This window comes from Miscanthus floridulus, chromosome 17, assembly GCF_019320115.1.
Source record: "Miscanthus floridulus cultivar M001 chromosome 17, ASM1932011v1, whole genome shotgun sequence".
In the NCBI taxonomy this organism is placed as follows: domain Eukaryota; kingdom Viridiplantae; phylum Streptophyta; class Magnoliopsida; order Poales; family Poaceae; genus Miscanthus; species Miscanthus floridulus.
Window position 1 is genome coordinate 99,777,671 of NC_089596.1, and position 18,145 is coordinate 99,795,815.

General features: G+C 44.8%; 1 protein-coding gene across 1 annotated transcript; it reads left to right on the plus strand.

Annotated features, from left to right (window-relative positions):
* The first annotated feature begins 14,613 nt into the window (after positions 1–14,613).
* Positions 14,614–17,589, plus strand: LOC136518510 (WRKY transcription factor WRKY24-like). The gene is made up of 3 exons (XM_066512175.1): positions 14,614–15,338; positions 16,454–16,600; positions 16,750–17,589. The coding sequence occupies exons 1-3, from the start codon at positions 14,851–14,853 to the stop codon at positions 17,399–17,401; spliced, it is 1,287 nt and encodes a 428-aa protein (XP_066368272.1). The 5' UTR covers positions 14,614–14,850; the 3' UTR covers positions 17,402–17,589.
* Positions 17,590–18,145: the final 556 nt, after the last annotated feature.

Consider the following 18,145-nt stretch of genomic DNA (forward strand, 5'->3'; position numbering starts at 1 on the left):
CTAATCCTTGTTAACTTCAATCAACAAATACTTCATGCAATAGTCCATACCTTATACTAACCCATAGGAGCAAAATATTTAGGCACCATTTAACTATTTTGCTCAATATAATTCGCCAAAAATGATATTTTAACAAAAAGAGCTTATCTTAACGTCAAATTTGATTTGTGAGCTCTCAAGAACACTAGTTAACAACATTTATTTTGATTTTTCTCAACCACAAAAGTGAGTCACATTCGCTTATCATTTCACGTGTGTTATAAATTTTTAAAACTCGAAAACTTGTTTGGCTAATCTCTCTCGGACCAAAATATCAGTGCTAAGCAAGCTCGTCACACCAGGGGTATTACAATCTTTCCCCCTTAAAAGAATCTGGTCCTGAGATTCGAAACAAGAAGCAAAAAGGAGAAAATACGATTACACTTCGTAGATCTAAAATTACACAGAAGATTACACGACACCGAACACTAAACCACACCGGGATTTAGAGATACATGGTTAAGACTTAACCTAGTACAACCAAGGCTTAATCCAGAAGTTGAGATAGACGAGGACAATGGAGAAACAACAAGAAAATGATTATCCAAAATGTGGCGTATGTCTAACAGATCCAGAAACAAAAGACTGAGAACTAAAACATCGTGAACCCTAAGACCAAATTAACCAGAGATGGACTTGAACTTCTTCGATAAAAACTAGATCCCTTCTTCTTCTCAAATTACACAATCACCTCTGACTGGCGACCCTAGTTCCACGAACGACGACATGATCTTGTAGCTCTGTCTCCGACTGCTTCTTCTCACCTTAGTTACTTCCTGAACTACTCCAACTTACATGGATGGAAGGATCTTCTCTACGATCTCTGCTTCGGATTCGAGGGGATGAGGATGAAGGAGAGATCAAGGGCATCTTATAGTGGCAAACGGAGGTGGGGGCGCAGCGCACCGGGATTGGAGACGGCGTGGAAGGGAAACACTGGTGGTCACGAGGTGGGGAGAGCGTTAGCCATGGTGTGCTCCCTGTGTGACCTTGAGTGGAGGGAGAAAAAAAGGAGAGGAGAGGGGGTTCGCTCGACGAGGAGGCATGCGGGCGACCGTGTCCCCAAAAGAGGAAAATAGGAGGGGGGTCCGGTACGGGGACGAGGGCGAGGATCGAGAGCTGACCGGATGACGGGAAAAGGGGAAGTGCACAGTGCACGAGTACGGTGGATGTGGAATAATGTCGTGGTTACACAAGAACAGGGTACTAGTGGACCCTGACACTGACGACGTCTGTAGGGCATGTGGCAATAGTGACCGGCGTGCGTAGTACGGGCGAGCTGGACACAGGTGAAAAGGTCCTAATATCGCTGGAGGGGGATGAATAGCCTATTTAAAAATCTACAAATCAACTAGAGCAATTTGATTAATATAACAAATAGCGAAATGCAAACTTGCTTTAGCTCTACAAGGGTTGCAAGCCATCTATCCAACAATTCTAGTTGCTATGATCTCTAGACACACAATTTGTTATGTCACTATTCACTAAGAGCTCTCACACTTGCTACACTAAAGAGCTCCACTAGATGGACTTAAAACAACAAGGCAAGCTCTCAATTCTAATTACACTAAAGAGCGTGCTACAACTAGTTGCAATAATATAAATGAGTGAGTAGGGTGATTATACCACCGTGTAAAGGAGTGAACCAATCACAAGATGAATACTAAATAAATCACTGGGAGAATACCAAAGGGCAAGAGACAACCAATTTTTCTCCCAAGATTCACGTGCTTGCCGGCACACTAGTCCTCGTTGTGTCGACCAACACTTGGTGGTTCCGCGGCTAAGAGGTGTTGCACGAACCTCGTCCACACAATTGGATACCGCAAGAACCTACCCACAAGTAAGGTAACTTAATGACACGAGCAATCCACTAGAGTTACCTTTCAGCGTTCCACCAGGGAAGGCACAAGACCCCTCATAATCACCACGATTGGAGACAGAGACAATCACCAATCTCCGCTCAACGATCCTCGCTGCTCCAAGCCATCTAGGTGGCGGCAACCACCAAGAGTAACAAGTGAATCCCATAGCAAAACACGAATACCAAGTGCCTCTAGATGCAATCACTCAAGCAATGCACTTAGATTCTCTTCCAATCTCACAAAGATGATGAATCAATGATGGAGATGAGTGGGAGGGCTTTGGCTAAGCTCACAAGGTTGCTATGTCAATGCAAATGGCCAAGAGAATGAGCTTGAGCCAGCCATAGGGCTTTAATAGAAGTCCCCATGAAATAGAGCCATTGGGCCCCTCACTGCACTGAACACGGGGTGACCAGACACGCCAGTCGATGTGACCGAGCGTAGGACCCCAGCGTCCGATCGCCCGATGTTTGCCATGTGTCATCGGTTTCAAACGCTAATCGCCCAATCTCAACAGTCATTAGTACATTTAAGTAGTGACCGGACGCACCAACACCAGCGTTCGGTCATTTCTAGTAAGGTATCAGAAGCGAAAATTCACGACCAGACGCGTCCGGTCATGCTCGGCTGGACTCACCTAGCGTTCGATCACTTGACGTCTCCCCTGTGCGCTGCATATGTCATCATACATCATACTGACCGGACTCAGGCCCTGAGCGTCTGGTCATGAGACCGAAACCACACGCTCACTGCTACCACTGACCGAACGCGCCGGTCCTACCGAGACCAGCGTCCGGTCACTTATAGTGACCTCCATCTTTTCTATATAGAGCGTAGGTGAAGTCCCTAACCCTTGCTCAAATGTGCCAACCACCAAGTGTATCACCTTGTGCACATGTGTTAGCATATTTTCATAAATGTTTTCAAGGGTGTTAGCACTCCACTAGATCCTAAATGTATATGCAATGAGTTAGAGCATCTAGTGGCACTTTGATAACCGCATTTCGATACGAGTTTCACCCCTCTTAATAGTACATCTATCGATCCTAAATGTGATCACACTCACTAAGTGTCTCAATCACTAAAACAAAATGGCTCCTACAATTTATACCTTTGCCTTGAGTCTTTTATTTTTCTCTTTCTTCTTTTCAAGTCCAAGCACTTGATCATCACCATAGAATCACCATCATCATGTCATGATCTTCATTTGCTCCACCACTTGGAATAGTGCTATCTATCTCATAATTACTTTGATAAACTAGGTTAGCGCTTAGGGTTTCATCAATTAACCAAAACCAAACTAGAGCTTTCAATCTTCCCTTTTTGGTAATTGATGACAACCCTTACACAAAGATATGAATTGAGATTTAATTAAACCCACGTTGCTTGATGTACTAATAGCTTTAGCATCATCCTTTCCAAACTTCTTGAGCATGTCCTTGATATACTTGCCTTGACTCACAAATGTTCTATTATTCATTTGCTTGATTTGAAGACCAAGGAAGTAACTAAGCTCTCCAATCATAGAATCTCAAACTCACTTGCCATCATCTTGCCAAACTCTTTATAAAAATCTTGATTTGTTGATCCAAATATAATATCATCAACATAGATTTGCATTACAAACAAGTCATTTCTAAGCTTCTTGGTGAAAAGAGTGGTGTCAACCTTTCTCATTTTAAATCCCTTAGAGAGTAGAAAATCCCTCAATCTCTCATAACATGCTCTTGGTGCTTGTTTCAATCCATACAAAGCCTTTCTCAACTTATAAACATGGTTGGGTTTCTTTTCATCTTCAAAACCGAAGGGTTGCTTAACATACACAAGCTCATTGATGTACCCATTAAGAAATGCACTCTTCACATCCATTTGGTACAACTTGATGTTGTGGCCACAAGCATAGGCTAACAAGATCCTAATTGTTTTCAATCTTGCAACTGGGGCATATGTTTATCCAAAGTCAAGACCTTCAACTTGAGTGTAACCTTGAGCCACTAATCTTGCTTTGTTCCTTATTACTATCCCATCTTGATCTTACTTGTTCCGAAAGATCCACTTAGTTCCAATCACATTATGATCCTTAGGCCTCTCAACTAACTCCCATACTTAGTTTCTTGGGAAGTTGTTTAGCTCTTCATGCATAGTATTGATCCAATCAATATCCTTCAAAGCTTTATCTATCTTCTTAGGTTCAATAGATGACATAAATGAGAAATGCTCACAAAATGAAGTCAATCTTGATCTAGTTTGTACATATTTTGAAATATCACCAATTATAGTGTCCAATGAATGATCTCTTGCAACATTGGTTGGTTGAAGCACTTGTACTTGATTTCTTGCTTTTGATTGATCATTTGGTTGAGATGATGAACTAGCCACTTGTTGTTGATCTTGCACTTTGTCATCACTAGTACTTGCTTGAACTTGATCATGAGAACCACTAGCTTGCACATTTGAGTTAGAGAGCACTTGATTCTTGTCATCTTTAACATCAATCACCTTTCTATGCCTTATATCACCATTGTCCATGTTCTTTATTGCATTGACTAATTGAGTGCCTCTTATATCATCTAGATTCTCATCTTCCTCTTGGGAACCATTTGTTTCTTCAAATTCCACATCATGAACCTCCTCAAGAGTACCACTAGCTAAATTCCAAACTCTATATGCCTTGCTAGTAGTGGAGTAACCAAGCAAGAAACCTTCATCACATTTCTTTTTAAACTTACTTAATTTAGTGCCTTTCTTCAATATGTAGCATTTACAACCAAAAACCCAAAAGTATGCTATATTGGGCTTCCTTCTATTCAATAGCTCATAAGGTGTCTTCTCCATCATAGGGTGACAATAGAGTCGGTTGCTATAATAGCAAGCTGTGTTGATTGCTTCGGCCCAAAATGAATAACTCACATTGTACTCACTTAACATTAATCTTGCCATGTCAATCAAAGTTCTATTCTTTCTTTCAACTAGGCCATTTGATTGTGGAGTGTACTTGGCCGAGAATTGATGTCTAATTCCAAATTAATCACACAACTCATCAATTCTTATGTTCTTGAACTCACTTCCATTGTCACTTCTCACTTTCTTGATAGTAGTTTCAAACTCATTGTGAATGCCCTTGACAAAAGATTTAAATGTTGCAAACACATCACTTTTATCAACAAGAAAGAATACCCATGTGTATATAGGAAAATCATCCACAATCACAAATCCATATTTATTTTCACCAATGCTAGTGTATGTGGTTGGTCCAAACAAGTCCATGTGCATCAACTTAAATGCCTTAGATGTGCTCATCATGCTCTTCTTAGGATGTGTGTTACCAACTTGCTTTCTGGCTTGACATGCACTACATAGCTTATCCTTTTCAAATGTGACATCTTTCAAGCCTCTAACTAAATCATGCTTGATCAACTTGTTTAATTATTTTATTCCAACATGACCAAGCCTTCTATGCCATAATCAACACATGCTAGACTTAGTGATCAAACATGTTGAGAATTGAGCTTCTCTAGCATTGAAATCAACTATGTATAGATTCTCATATCTAAATCCTTTGAATATCAAGTTAGAGCCATCTACACTTATAATCTCTACATCATCCACACCAAATATGCACTTGAAACCAAGATCACACAATTGAGCTACCGATAGTAGGTTGAAGTTTAAGCTCTCTATAAGTAGCACATTGGAAATGCTCAAGTCATTGGATATTACAATCTTACCAAGACCTTTGACCTTGCCTTTGCCATTATCACCAAATGTGATACTATCAATCCCATTGCTCTTGTTTTCATTGATTGAATTGAACATTATTGAATCACCGGTCATGTGTTGTGTGCACCCACTATCAAGCACCCAATGCCTTCCTCCGGCTTTATAATTGACCTACAAAAGAAGATCAATTCCTTTTAGGTACCCAAACTTGCTTGGGTCCTTGAAGGTTAGTTACCAAGGTCTTTGGTACCCAAATGGCTTTCTTCTTTGGGCCCACAATTGGTGTACCAATGAACTTAGCATTCACACCATTGACACCCTTAAAAAGCATGTAACAAGAATCAAATTTAATTGAGGATACATAAGGTAGCTTATTCTTGTTAATCTTGCAATATTGCTCTATATGTCCAACTTGCTTGCATCTATTGCAAAACTGACCATTGCCCTTCACAAAGCTAGCTTTGGGAGTGACAAAGGCCGCATTGCATTTCTTGGGGGTATAGCCTAATCTCTCTTTGTTGAGAGAAAATCTTTGGCTACCCAAGCACTTTAGCAAGCGGGCATCTCCACCATAGGCATTGCCTAAGGCGCGAGTGAGCTCATTCACCTCCTTCTTGAGGGTCTCATTTTCCACCATTAGTGAGGCATCATAAGTGAGACCATCACTCAAAGGTGAAGTTAAAGTTGAAATGCTACAAGAAGGGTTAGTGGGAGCAACTACAATGGGCTTATAAAAAGATTCATCAATAATATCACATGTTAGTCCCACATCACAAGACATAATCACTTACTCCTTCTTGGCTTCCTCCTTGACATGCTCAATGAGAGAGGAGTGAGCTTTTTCAAGCTTAGAGTGAGCTTTGCTAAGCTTCTCATAGGCTTCTATTAGCCTCTCATGAGTGGCATTGAGCTCATCAAAGGAATGCTCAAGAAACTTGACTTTCTTGTGTAATTCTTTGCACTCCTTTCTCTTCATCTCAATGCAAGTGTGCATTTGCTCACACATGTCCAAGAGCTCCTCCTTGGTGTACTCCTCCTCATCATCACTCCTACAAGCATCACTTTCACATTCATCATCATCACTCACATTATATTTTACATTGGTAGGCTTTGCCATGAGGCATGTCGATGGAGTGTCGAAGATGGAGGGGTTGTTGTTGATGGCGATGCTTGTTAGTGCTTTCTTGATAGATTTTTTGCCATCATCACTAGAGTCATCACTATCTGAAGAGCCATCACTATCCCAAGTGACCAGATAGCCTCCACCCTTCTTCTTCTTTTGAAAGGTCATTCTCTTCTCCTTCTTTTCCTTCTTTTCTTTCTTGTCCTTCTTGTGTTTCTTCTTCTCATCCTCATCATTGTCACTATTATAGGGACAATCCGCTACAACGTGATCGAGGCTCTTGCAATTGTAGCATATTCTCACATATTCTTTGCTTTTGGTGTGATCTCTTCTCTTTCTTGCACCATAGCCCTTCTTTTTTATGAATTTTCCTATCTTGCACATAAATAGAGCCATGGCCTCATCATCAATGTCACTAAGATCCTCATCATCACTTGATTCTTTCTTGGACTTGCCCTTGTTCTTGGATGATGAGCTAGCCTTGAATGCTACACTCTTCTTCTTCTTGTCTTCTTCTTCCTTCTTGTCATCCTTGTCAACCACTTCCCTTTCTACTCGGTATGTCTCTTGTGTCATGACATCACCTAGTACTTGGTTAGGGGTAATCTCCTTCAATCCTCCTCTTATGATAAGCAATCTCAACATCTCAAATCTTGGAGGTAGGCACATCAAGAACCGATGAGAGACATCATCATCCTTGATCTTTTCTCCCAAAGTCATTAAGTCATTGACAATTACTTGCAACCGACGGAACATCTCTAGAATGCTCTCATCATCTTTCATCTTGAAGCTTGTTAACTTATCCTTGAGGATGTACAACTCGGCACTCTTCACTGCCGGTGTGCCCTCATATGTTTCCTCCAATCTCCTCCATACCTCATTAGCTCTTTCACAATCCTTGATTTGCTCAAACACTATGGAATCAATGGCATTGTATATGGTGTTGAGAGCCATTATATTGCATTGCTTGTTAGTCATGTCTTAATTGGTGAGATTGTCGGGATCAATGATAGCATAATCATTCTCGGTCACATCCCACACTTGATCATTGATTGAACCAAGATACATCCTTATCTTTCTCTTTTAATAATCATAGCATATGCCATCAAAGAATAGTGGTTTGCCCCCCATATGGTTGAACACAACTTGAGCCATAATTTGACACTGAGGTTGTTAAGCCTTCAATCAAATAGTGACCATGGCTCTGATACCACTTGAAAGGTCCTAATATGGCTAGAGGGGGTTGAATAGCCTATTTAAAAATCTACAAATCAATTAGAGCAATTTGATTAGTATAACAAATAGCAAAATGCAAACTTGCTCTAGCTCTATAAGGGTTGCAAGCCACCTATCCAACAATTCTAGTTGTTATGATCTCTAGACACACAATTTGCTATGTCACTATTCACTAAGAGCTCTCACACTTGCTACACTAAAGAGCTCCACTAGATGGACTTAAACCAACAAGGCAAGCTCTCAATTCTAATTACACTAAAGAGCTTGCTACAAGTAGTTTGCAAGAATATAAATGAGTGAGTAGGGTGATTATGCTGCCATGTAGAGGAGTGAACCAATCACAAGATGAATACTAAATCAATCACTGAGAGAATATCAAAGGGCAAGAGACAATCAATTTTTCTTCCGAGGTTCACGTGCTTGTCGGCATGCTAGTCCCTGTTGTGTCGACCAACACTGGATGGTTCGGTGGCTAAGAGGTGTTGCATGAACCTCATCCACACAATTGGATACCGTAAGAACCTACCCATAAGTGAGGTAACTCAATGACACGAGCAATCCACTAGTTACCTTTTGGTGCTCCGCCAGGGAAGGCACAAGACCCCTCACAATCATTACGATCAGAGCCGGAGACAATCACCAACCTCCGCTCAACAATCCTCGCTACTCCAAGCCATCTAGGTGGCGGCAACCACCAAGAGTAACAAGTGAATCCCGCAGCAAAACACGAATACCAAGTGCCTCTAGATGCAATCACTCAAGCAAGGCACTTGGATTCTCTCCCAATCTCACAAAGATGATGAATCAATGATGGAGATAAGTGGGAGGGCTTTGGCTAAGCTCATAAGGTTGCTATGTCAATGCAAATGGCCAAGGGAATGATCTTGAGTCGGCCAAGGGGCCTAAATAGAAGCCCCCACGAAATAGAGCCGTTGGGCTCCTCACTGCACTGAACACGGGACGACCGGACACGCCAGTTGTTGTGACTAGACGCAGGACCCCAGCGTCCGGTCGCCCGATGTTTGCCATGTGTCATCGGTTTCAAACGCTGATCGCCCGATCTCAATGGTCATCAGTACATTTAAGTAGTGACCGGACACGCTGCTCAAAGTGACCGGACGCACCAACACCAGCGTTCGGTCATTTCTAGTAAGGTACCAGAAATGAAAATTAACGACCAGACTCACCCAGTGTCCGATCACTTGACGTCTCCCCTGTGTGCTGTATATGTCATCATACGTCATACTGACCAGACTCAGGCCCTGAGCGTCTGGTCATTTCTCGCCCCAGTGTCCGGTCATGAGACCGAAACCGCATGCTCACTGCTACCATTGACCGGACGCGCCGGTCCTACCGAGACCAGCGTTCGGTCACTTATAGTGACCTCTGTCTTTTCGGTATAGAGCGCCGGTGAAGTCCCTAACTCTTGCTCAAATGTGCCAACCACCAAGTGTATCACCTTGTGCATATGTGTTAGCTTATTTTCACAAATGTTTTCAAGGGTATTAGCACTCCACTAGATCCTAAATGCATATGCAATTAGTTAGAGCATCTAGTGGCACTTTGATAACTGCATTTCGATACGAGTTTCACCCCTCTTAATAGTACAACTATCGATCCTAAATGTGATCACACTCACTAAGTGCCTCGATCACTAAAACAAATGGCTCCTATAATTTATACCTTTACCTTGAGCCTTTTGTTTTTCTCTTTCTTCTTTTCAAGTCCAAGCACTCGATCATTACCATGGCATCACCATCATCATATCATGATCTTCATTTACTCCACCACTTGGAATAGTGCTACCTATCTCATAATCACTTTGATAAACTAGGTTAGCGCTTAGGGTTTCATCAATTAACCAAAACAAAACTAGAGCTTTCAATAGGGCTTGGGATATGACATCCATTATGGCTTTTCCAATTACTCCCAACTACCGAGGCTAACTTTTCCTTGTTTCTCTTCTTTTCCTTTCCTTCCTTGTCCACAATATGCGCCAACCTTTTGTATGAACTAACATCGCGACATATATGCTTCCTCCAAAATCACATTCTCTTGTTTACTTTGAGGGAACACTATTTCATCAACCCGTTATAGATTTTCTATCCGAACACCTGAATATTTCTAAGAAGAATATTTTGTATCAAGATCGGTACGGTGGTGTAACTTGGTAAAGGTACTTGGTCAACAACCTCGATACCAGTGCGTGCCAAACAGCATCACCATGTGGCAGCTATTCCATAGGGGCCCTCGGTTTCGTCGCGGCACCATAAGCTATTAACCAGGCAACTGTTACCAACTTATACGCAATGAAGGTGGTGTGGTCATAGACCATAGAATCAGAGGAGTATTGCAAGGGAAGATTCAGACAACCAGGGTTCCTTTTGCAACAAGAGACAAGGAATTCAAATACCACAACGAATTTGATTTAAAGAGATTCAAATATTCTACTAGGACATCCACAACTAATTGATATGGTGCCCTATGTTATCCCATCATAGCTGGTCTGCTGGCATCTGAATGGTTGCTCTCTTGTAACCCACTTAACATTGTCCTTGAAAACCCTAAGCATGTCTAACAAGACTTAAATACAGATGTCTATGTGAATTATTTCTAAAATTCATGCGCTTTGTTTGGCATCTTTCTTTATTTTCTTAACAAACTTTCCTTTTATGCAATCAATGCATTGTTCTAAATCTGAAAAATCTAATGGCAGAAGAATTGATTTCTTAATCAATCGCTCTATTCTCCCCCTCAAAATATGGTCTAAATGACAGTGCCATAATTTCGACGATACATCATGAACTCTCTTCCGCTTATTTTTTGCATTCGTAGACAAGGATATATTCTCAATCTCAGTGCTCACAACATTCACATTCTCAGAAAGTGATAACAAATAAAGCTTGTCTTGTCGGAAGGCAACACCAACACACTTATTATTAAACACAATCTAACATTTGCCATCATCAAAATAGCAATCATATCCATCATCGTCTAAACGTGAAACACTTATCAAATTTCTACGCAAAAAGGGTACATAAAGGACATATGAAAGCTGAAGTACAAAACAATCATCTAATTCTAGAGAGAGATCTCTAATGGCTTCAACTTCAGGTTCAACTCCATTTGATACTTTAATTCTTCTTTCTCCTCTTTGCAGGGTCCTCCTTGTATAGAATCCTTGTAATGAATTTGCAACATAAATAGTTGCACCTGAATCAATCCATAAAGTAGATTTTGCATAACTTAAATACAAGGACTCATCTATGAATGTAATAAAGTCATCACCTCTCTTCAAAAGGCTCTTTAGGAAATCTGGACAGTCCCTTTGGTAATGTTCATACTTCTTGCACCATTTGCATTAATCCTTATCAACTTGGGTATTGTTGTTCTTCTGATGGTGGTCATTCTGAGGGGCTTTCCCTTGAGGTTTGGCATTCTTGTTAAAATTCATCTTTTTATTGTCCTTCACATGGTTAGCAGAGTCACCATGTGAGCTTTTAAAGCCTCTCCTTTTCTTGCACACATATTGCTATGAGCTTCTCAATGTCTTATTTGTCGGGTTGCATGTTGTAATTAACAACAAAAGTTTCATACTCTTTAGACAATGAAGCAAAAACCAAATGAATCAGGAACTTATCCTTGAGCCCCAAATCCATTGGCTTGAGCTTGGAAGCCGTGTTGTTCATCTTTAATATATGTTCTCTTATCTCTCCACTAGAGTATTTCTCATTGAATAACTTCTTTATTAGGGTTCTGTCATAAGCCTTCGAAGAGCCAGTAAATTGACTCCCCACTTTTTTGAGATACTCAGTGGTGGTGTCACAATCTGGAATTGACCCCCTTATTGCATCTAAAATAGTGGACTTATCTACCATCAAGCACTTGTGGTTCGAAATGTCTCATTTCTTACGATCAAGATCGTATTTCATTCTTACTTCTGTATGATCTCGCTGTCGAGCAGTGAAATCAGCATCAGTTTTATTTTCTTTCCTCACCGGGTCCACAGGCTCAGTAGGTCACGGAGAGGTAAGCGCTAGGTCATTTCCGCACAGCGCAAGTGCTAATTCATACTTCTCTCGCCATACACGATAGTTACCCCCTTCAAGAGGTGGAATATGCGAGACAAATGCCATAGGGTTAAGTCCTGAAAACAGCGTCAGATATAGTGAAAAAATATGACATAATAATTGCATGCCTTAATTTAACGTTGGTCAAAATTAAAACATACAACATTATTCTACATCACCGTTGGGCAGAAATAAAATTAATGCATGAAAAAACTCATGAATACAAAATTATAATATTGCTATTATCAACGTTGGTCAGAAAAATAACAATATCATAATTTACTGAATAAAATTAACTGCTGTTCAAATTAAATTCTCCCGTTGGTTCGAATTTAATTAGAAGATAATAAACATCTACTTTGCAGCGAAAACATGAAAAATAATTTATATACTTTTCAGGAGCATTTTGAGTACTTATCTACTCTCTAAAAATTAAACACGTTGGTGCAAATTTATAGAGATAAAAACTAGATAAAACATGTTGACAAAATGCTATTGAAAAAAGAAAAACTTAAAACTGTTATATACTGTTCATTTGGTCCGGGAGTTAAATCGACCCACGGCCTATTCGCGCGCTGCGCGTTTCCGCGTCCCAAGCTGCAACCTGGGCCTGGGCCGGGATTCTGCTCTCCCGCCTGGACCAAATTCGGCCCGAGCGATGTGAGCCGTCGATTGTGATCCGACGGTCGTGCACGAGGATCGGAGGAACAAAACCCCCTCCCGGCCGCTCCCCAAAACCCTAGAGCTCACTCTCTTCCTCTGCTTCTCTTTTCGCCGCGCTGCACACCACAGCCGCCGCAGCCAACGACTCCAGGACTGGCGCGACGCAGGAGATGGCGCCGCCGTGGCACCCCCTCGCCGGCGCACGCCGTGGCAACGACCTAGCTTGGTCGCTGCATCTGCATCACGAGCACGGGAAACTAGATTAGTCCACGCGATTATATATTACAATAAACAAACGATCGATCTTTAAACGGTGCCAACCCTGACCCTGCTGCATGATTGTTGCCTGATCTATCGATTCGAGCGGTAGTCCTCCTGTTGCTTGAACTCGAGGCGTCATTTGGTCAAACTCGCGTCAAAATCATAATGTGAACTCAAATAAGCTAATAAACCGTGGGTGGGAGTGGGGCGCATGGAATGGAACATCTGCAAGGAGCAGCACGAAGAAACCTGAGCAGACGACCCTCGACAAATGCTGCGGTGCGGTGGCCGGAGAGATGCAGCACCACACACTCGCGCACCGATAGGCTCGAGAGGTTTCACTATCCATCTCGCCGCAGCCGCCGCCATTGCCGTCGTCGTCGCGGCGGCCGCGCGCGCGATCGCGCCAAACAAAAGTCGCGCGAGAAGCAGCCAGCCAGGCAGCCCTCGCGTCAAATCAGGTGAAACGCGCACGAAACCGGAGGCCGCGGCCGTGGTCCGACGGATCACGGATGGATGGATGGATGGGTGTACACGTACGCCGTCGCATGCCCGGCGCGGTCCGCGGTCGGCCCGCCCGCGACCAACCTCGTGACCTGTCCCGCTGTCCCGGTCCCTGCCGGACAGCGGGACAGTGGCCTCGCTCGCTCGATCGCCGCCCGAGGCATGGCTGATGGCTCCGGCTCCGGCCGCTGGCTTTCGTTCAGACTAGTGACCAGCAAGCCAGTCCAGGCATCTCTCGCCGCCGGCGGTGGTCGCCTCGCACCGTGGCCGTCGGATCGGGATCGGGCGGAGAAGGCTTCGGTGAGGCACCAGCGGGGTCAGGCTGTCGTCAGCCGGTGCGCGCAGCTGGGTCAGAGGAGTGGGGACGGTCAAAGCGGCACGGACACGTGGCGGTGAGCCTGCGTTTGAACGGTTTGACGCAGCGCGGTGGTTTGACCTACGTGACCGGGTGCACCCGGTAGCCGTCGCTGACTCACTAGATGCGTTCGTATGCGACCGTGGACCCAGTTGCAATCCCCGCTGCTGTGGTGTTGCTTGCTTCACTGTTGATAAATGACTTTTTAGAAACAAGACAAACCTTTGTCTGAAACAAACAGCTCCGCAATTGGTAACCGGTGCAGTGAACACCACATGACAAGATTATACTACTACTAGAAGGGCCCCTTTTAATTTGCTGAAACACACCAAGGGAGACAAATTCGGCTCAAAATTCGCTCGCAAATAAATCCCACGTTCGCTTCAAATGAAGCCTACGATTATTTTTTTTTGAGGGAAATGAAGCCTAGGAAATGGAGTTCCCAAATATATGTACAACTAGTGGTATGTGATCCACAAAAGACAGGAAGTTTGACATGTTCCATGTAGTCTAACCATTTGATAAGAGATGTGCGTGGTAATAAAGTCTACCAGTATAAAAGAATTGGCATAGGCAACTATGCTCTCTTGCGAATTGGTAAAAAAGAGTGTCTGGTATGTTACTAGAACTTAAAAGAAAAGTTACAAGACGAATCAAATCAATCCATTAGGTTTAAGCGATCCCACAATTTAATCAACTCCACTAGTCATTCAACCGGAGCCCTTATTAGCCAGCCCAGCCCTCTCACCCAACTACCCATCCATCCGTCTCCATCTCCTTCTCCTGATCCTTTTCCCCCGCGCACACAAGATCACACTCTACAAAGCTAGCTCCCTTGCTTACACACCTCTCCCTTAATTTCCTCACCTTCTCTCTACTGCGGCCGCCGCTAGCTGGAGCGATCTATATGTGAAGAGAGACCAGCACCCGCGCGCCGCTCAAGGTCACCGGCAGCTCGATCGGAGGTTTGATCTGAGGTAGCCAGCAGCCGCTCCTGCCGATCCATCTCCATCCATGTCGGGCGCGAGGCATGAGCACCACCTGTCCGGGGACTTCCAGTTCCACGACGAGCTAGAGTCGCTGTTCGCGCATCAGCGGCCCGACGCGCCGATGGCGCAGCAGCTGCAGCAGCCGTGGTTCATGGACTACCTGCACGCGACCGCGGCGGCGGCGTCGCCGCTGGACTACGACGCCTTCGTGGGGGACTTCGAGGACGTGCCGCCTGCCGCGGACGAGGTAGTCAAGAGGGAGCTCGTGGTTGTGGACACTGCGGCTGCCGGCAGCGGCGTCGGGACGACGTCGGCGGTGCCGCTCACGCCCAACAGCATGTCGATGTCGTCAACGTCCAGCGAGGCTTGTGGCGCCGGGGCTGGAGCGGGCGAGGAGTCGGCGGCCGGCAAGTGCAAGAAGGAGGATGGCGACGGGGAAGGGCACGAGAGCAAGGACGACGGATCGGCCGCGGCCAAGGGAGACGGGGAAGGAGAGGAGAAGAACAAGAAAGGGTGAGTTAGTTCGTTCATCTGATCAGATTTCCATCACCTCTTCATCATCAGAAAATCTATTTGTCCCGGATCTTGGACTCTTTTTATTTTAGATCTATATATATAAGCCTCATACCATTTAGTTAAGGTGCTTGACGATTCGCCAAGCTTTTGATTCTAGCTTCATCACTGCGAAAAGTTTTCATCGGATTTGTCGTCGTTGATCTTTTAGAACTTGCATGAATCATTCAAGATCTGGAGCAGGTTTATCTGGAGTAATTTCTCTCTGGGCCGATCTTGCTTGTTCACTTGTGTGAATCCCATCTCACACATGCATAGCATAATACTAGTGTTCCTTTTCATCCCCATCTTTGATTTGGACAAGGTGTGAACCCTGCTAGGGTTTCTCATTTAGTATACGCTGCTTGCTGCACGCCCAAGAAAAGAAAACAAAAAAGGACTTGATCTTTGTATAGGGTACGTTCTATACAAAAGTTGATCGGTGTTTGTTTCAAACATCTTTTTGCTTCACTCACAAATAAATCGGCTTTGCTTTCCTCCTGGATTTCGTCTTCCTTGTCTTGGCATCTACCTCCAGTTTGACTGCACCAACTGCCTGCCGTTTTCGTAGTTAATCACACCCGCCCGGAAAGGATTTAAGATCAGCAGATGAATGAGTCGAATCAGTCCAATCAGTAGTCTCTGCGTTGGCCATAAATTGCCCAACCGATTCATAAATTTCGTCGAGACTTGCTTTTGCAACTTCCCCTTTTGCTGCGACCTGTGACGATGACGGATCTCCAAATCCCAGCAGAGCGAAAGTTAAGAACACTACTGCAGCTGAGTTGCAGTGTGAACCTGTCAATCTGAAGCCACGTATATGCGTGCGCCGGACCGTACATACGTAGCTAGTCTTCCACGACACCCATGCATGTTTGAATGGGCTAATAACTGATATATAATCTTAATTTGTGTACGTACTAGTTTGTACTGGTAGTATGAACGCAGCATGTAGCACACCAAACGCATGCATTCAAATGAACACAGCTCGATCTGGCATGTAGCACACTACCGCCATGTTTGAATAATAGATTGATCAATAATGCAAGTTGGCATTTGTGTATGATCGTGTGCAGGGCGGCGAAGGGCAAGGGCAAGGGCGAGAAGCGGCCGCGGCAGCCACGCTTCGCGTTCATGACCAAGAGCGAGGTCGACCACCTCGAGGACGGCTATCGGTGGCGCAAGTACGGCCAGAAAGCCGTCAAGAACAGCCCATTTCCGAGGTAAGTATATACATGTGTCACGTGTGTAGTGTGTACATTGTTTTAAGTATTCACCGCGTCAGGCGTCGACAAATTAGGGTTCTCACGACGAGCAAGGATTGCAATGAGCACGATGATGTACTGACTGATGCAATGGAATGCATGGGCAGGAGCTACTACCGGTGCACGACGCAGAAGTGCCCGGTGAAGAAGCGGGTGGAGCGGTCGTACCAGGACGCGGCGGTGGTGATCACCACGTACGAGGGCAAGCACACGCACCCCATCCCCGCCACGCAGCGCGGGAGCTCGCACCTCCTCGCCGCCTCGCACCACCCGATGAGCGGCCTCCACCACGTGCACCCGCACTTCTGGATGGCGCTGTCGCCGCCGACGGCGCTCGGCGGCGTCACCGCGGGCCTCGGCGGCTTCAGGCCCGGCGGCGCCAACGCCTTCGACGACGCGCTCGGGCTCGGACTCCTGCAGCCGCCGCCGCCGCCGCAGCAGCAGCAGCAGCAGCAGGGCCGCCACCACCACGGCGCCGCCGCCATGCAGCCGCTGGCCGTTAGCGGCGCCGCCGGAGTGGAGCAGGTGAACGCCGCCGCCGCCATGGCGAGCCACGCGGCGCTGCCTGATGGTGACGACCAGCACGGCTTGGCTGCCATCGCAGGTACGGCTGGTACTACTACGGCGGCAACTACTACCGCCAGCGCTCCGCTCCGGATGCAGCACTTCATGGCGCAGGACTATGCTGGGCTCCTGCAGGACATGTTTCCATCCTTCATTCACAACGACGACGATGGCCACCATGACAACCACCATTGATGACTGAGAGTTTTTTACTCTTTAAACGATGATGGCCGATCGATCGGGAGCTAGCTAGAGATTTGGTTGCTGTTAACTTTTTGGTTCGTGGTATCGTTGTACGATGATGTGATCTGAGGTAGCTAGTAGTAGTAGCATCAGTAGTAGTATAGGACGGGCACCTATCCGGTACTAGCTAGGAGTTTGTTGTACATGTACCTGATTCCTAATGAACTCATTAAGCTGGGCCGCTGGAGGCATGCATGCATGTAGTACTGTACTGTTGAGCAGTCGCAGTATTCTGGTACTTACGGTCTATTCTAATTATGCCATTTAGTTCCTTTAATTCTCATGACAGCCATATATGATCATGCATGTGTTGTTCATGCATATATATATATCGTCATGGCATGCGTCGTCGTGAATGTGAAGAGCTAAAAATGAAAGAAGAAAGAAAACGAAAAGGAGCCATGCATGTAAGGCGCGCGCACCCAAAGTACTAATTGGCGTTATCGCTTTGACTATGCGAAGACGATTAGTTCCCATGCATGTATAGCAGTGCGACATGGAGTATTTGACATGAAATATAGGTTACACACGCACTTCAATCTGAACGAAACTTATATTCAAACAGTAGAATCGCGGAGTGCCTGACGGTTTGCCGAGTGTATTTCATCGGGCACTCGGCAAACATACGATTTACTGAGTGTTTTCAATGCAACACTCGGCAAACCTACAGCATTCGGCAAAACCCAACTTTACCGA

Excerpts from the sequence above, each read along its gene's own strand:
- LOC136518510 (XM_066512175.1), top strand. The coding sequence starts at position 14,851 with ATGTCGGGCGCGAGGCATGAGCACCACCTGTCCGGGGACTTCCAGTTC. Across the intron at positions 15,339-16,453 it reads GAGGAGAAGAACAAGAAAGG|GGCGGCGAAGGGCAAGGGCA; the intron begins GTGAGTTAGTTC and ends GATCGTGTGCAG. Across the intron at positions 16,601-16,749 it reads AAGAACAGCCCATTTCCGAG|GAGCTACTACCGGTGCACGA; the intron begins GTAAGTATATAC and ends ATGCATGGGCAG.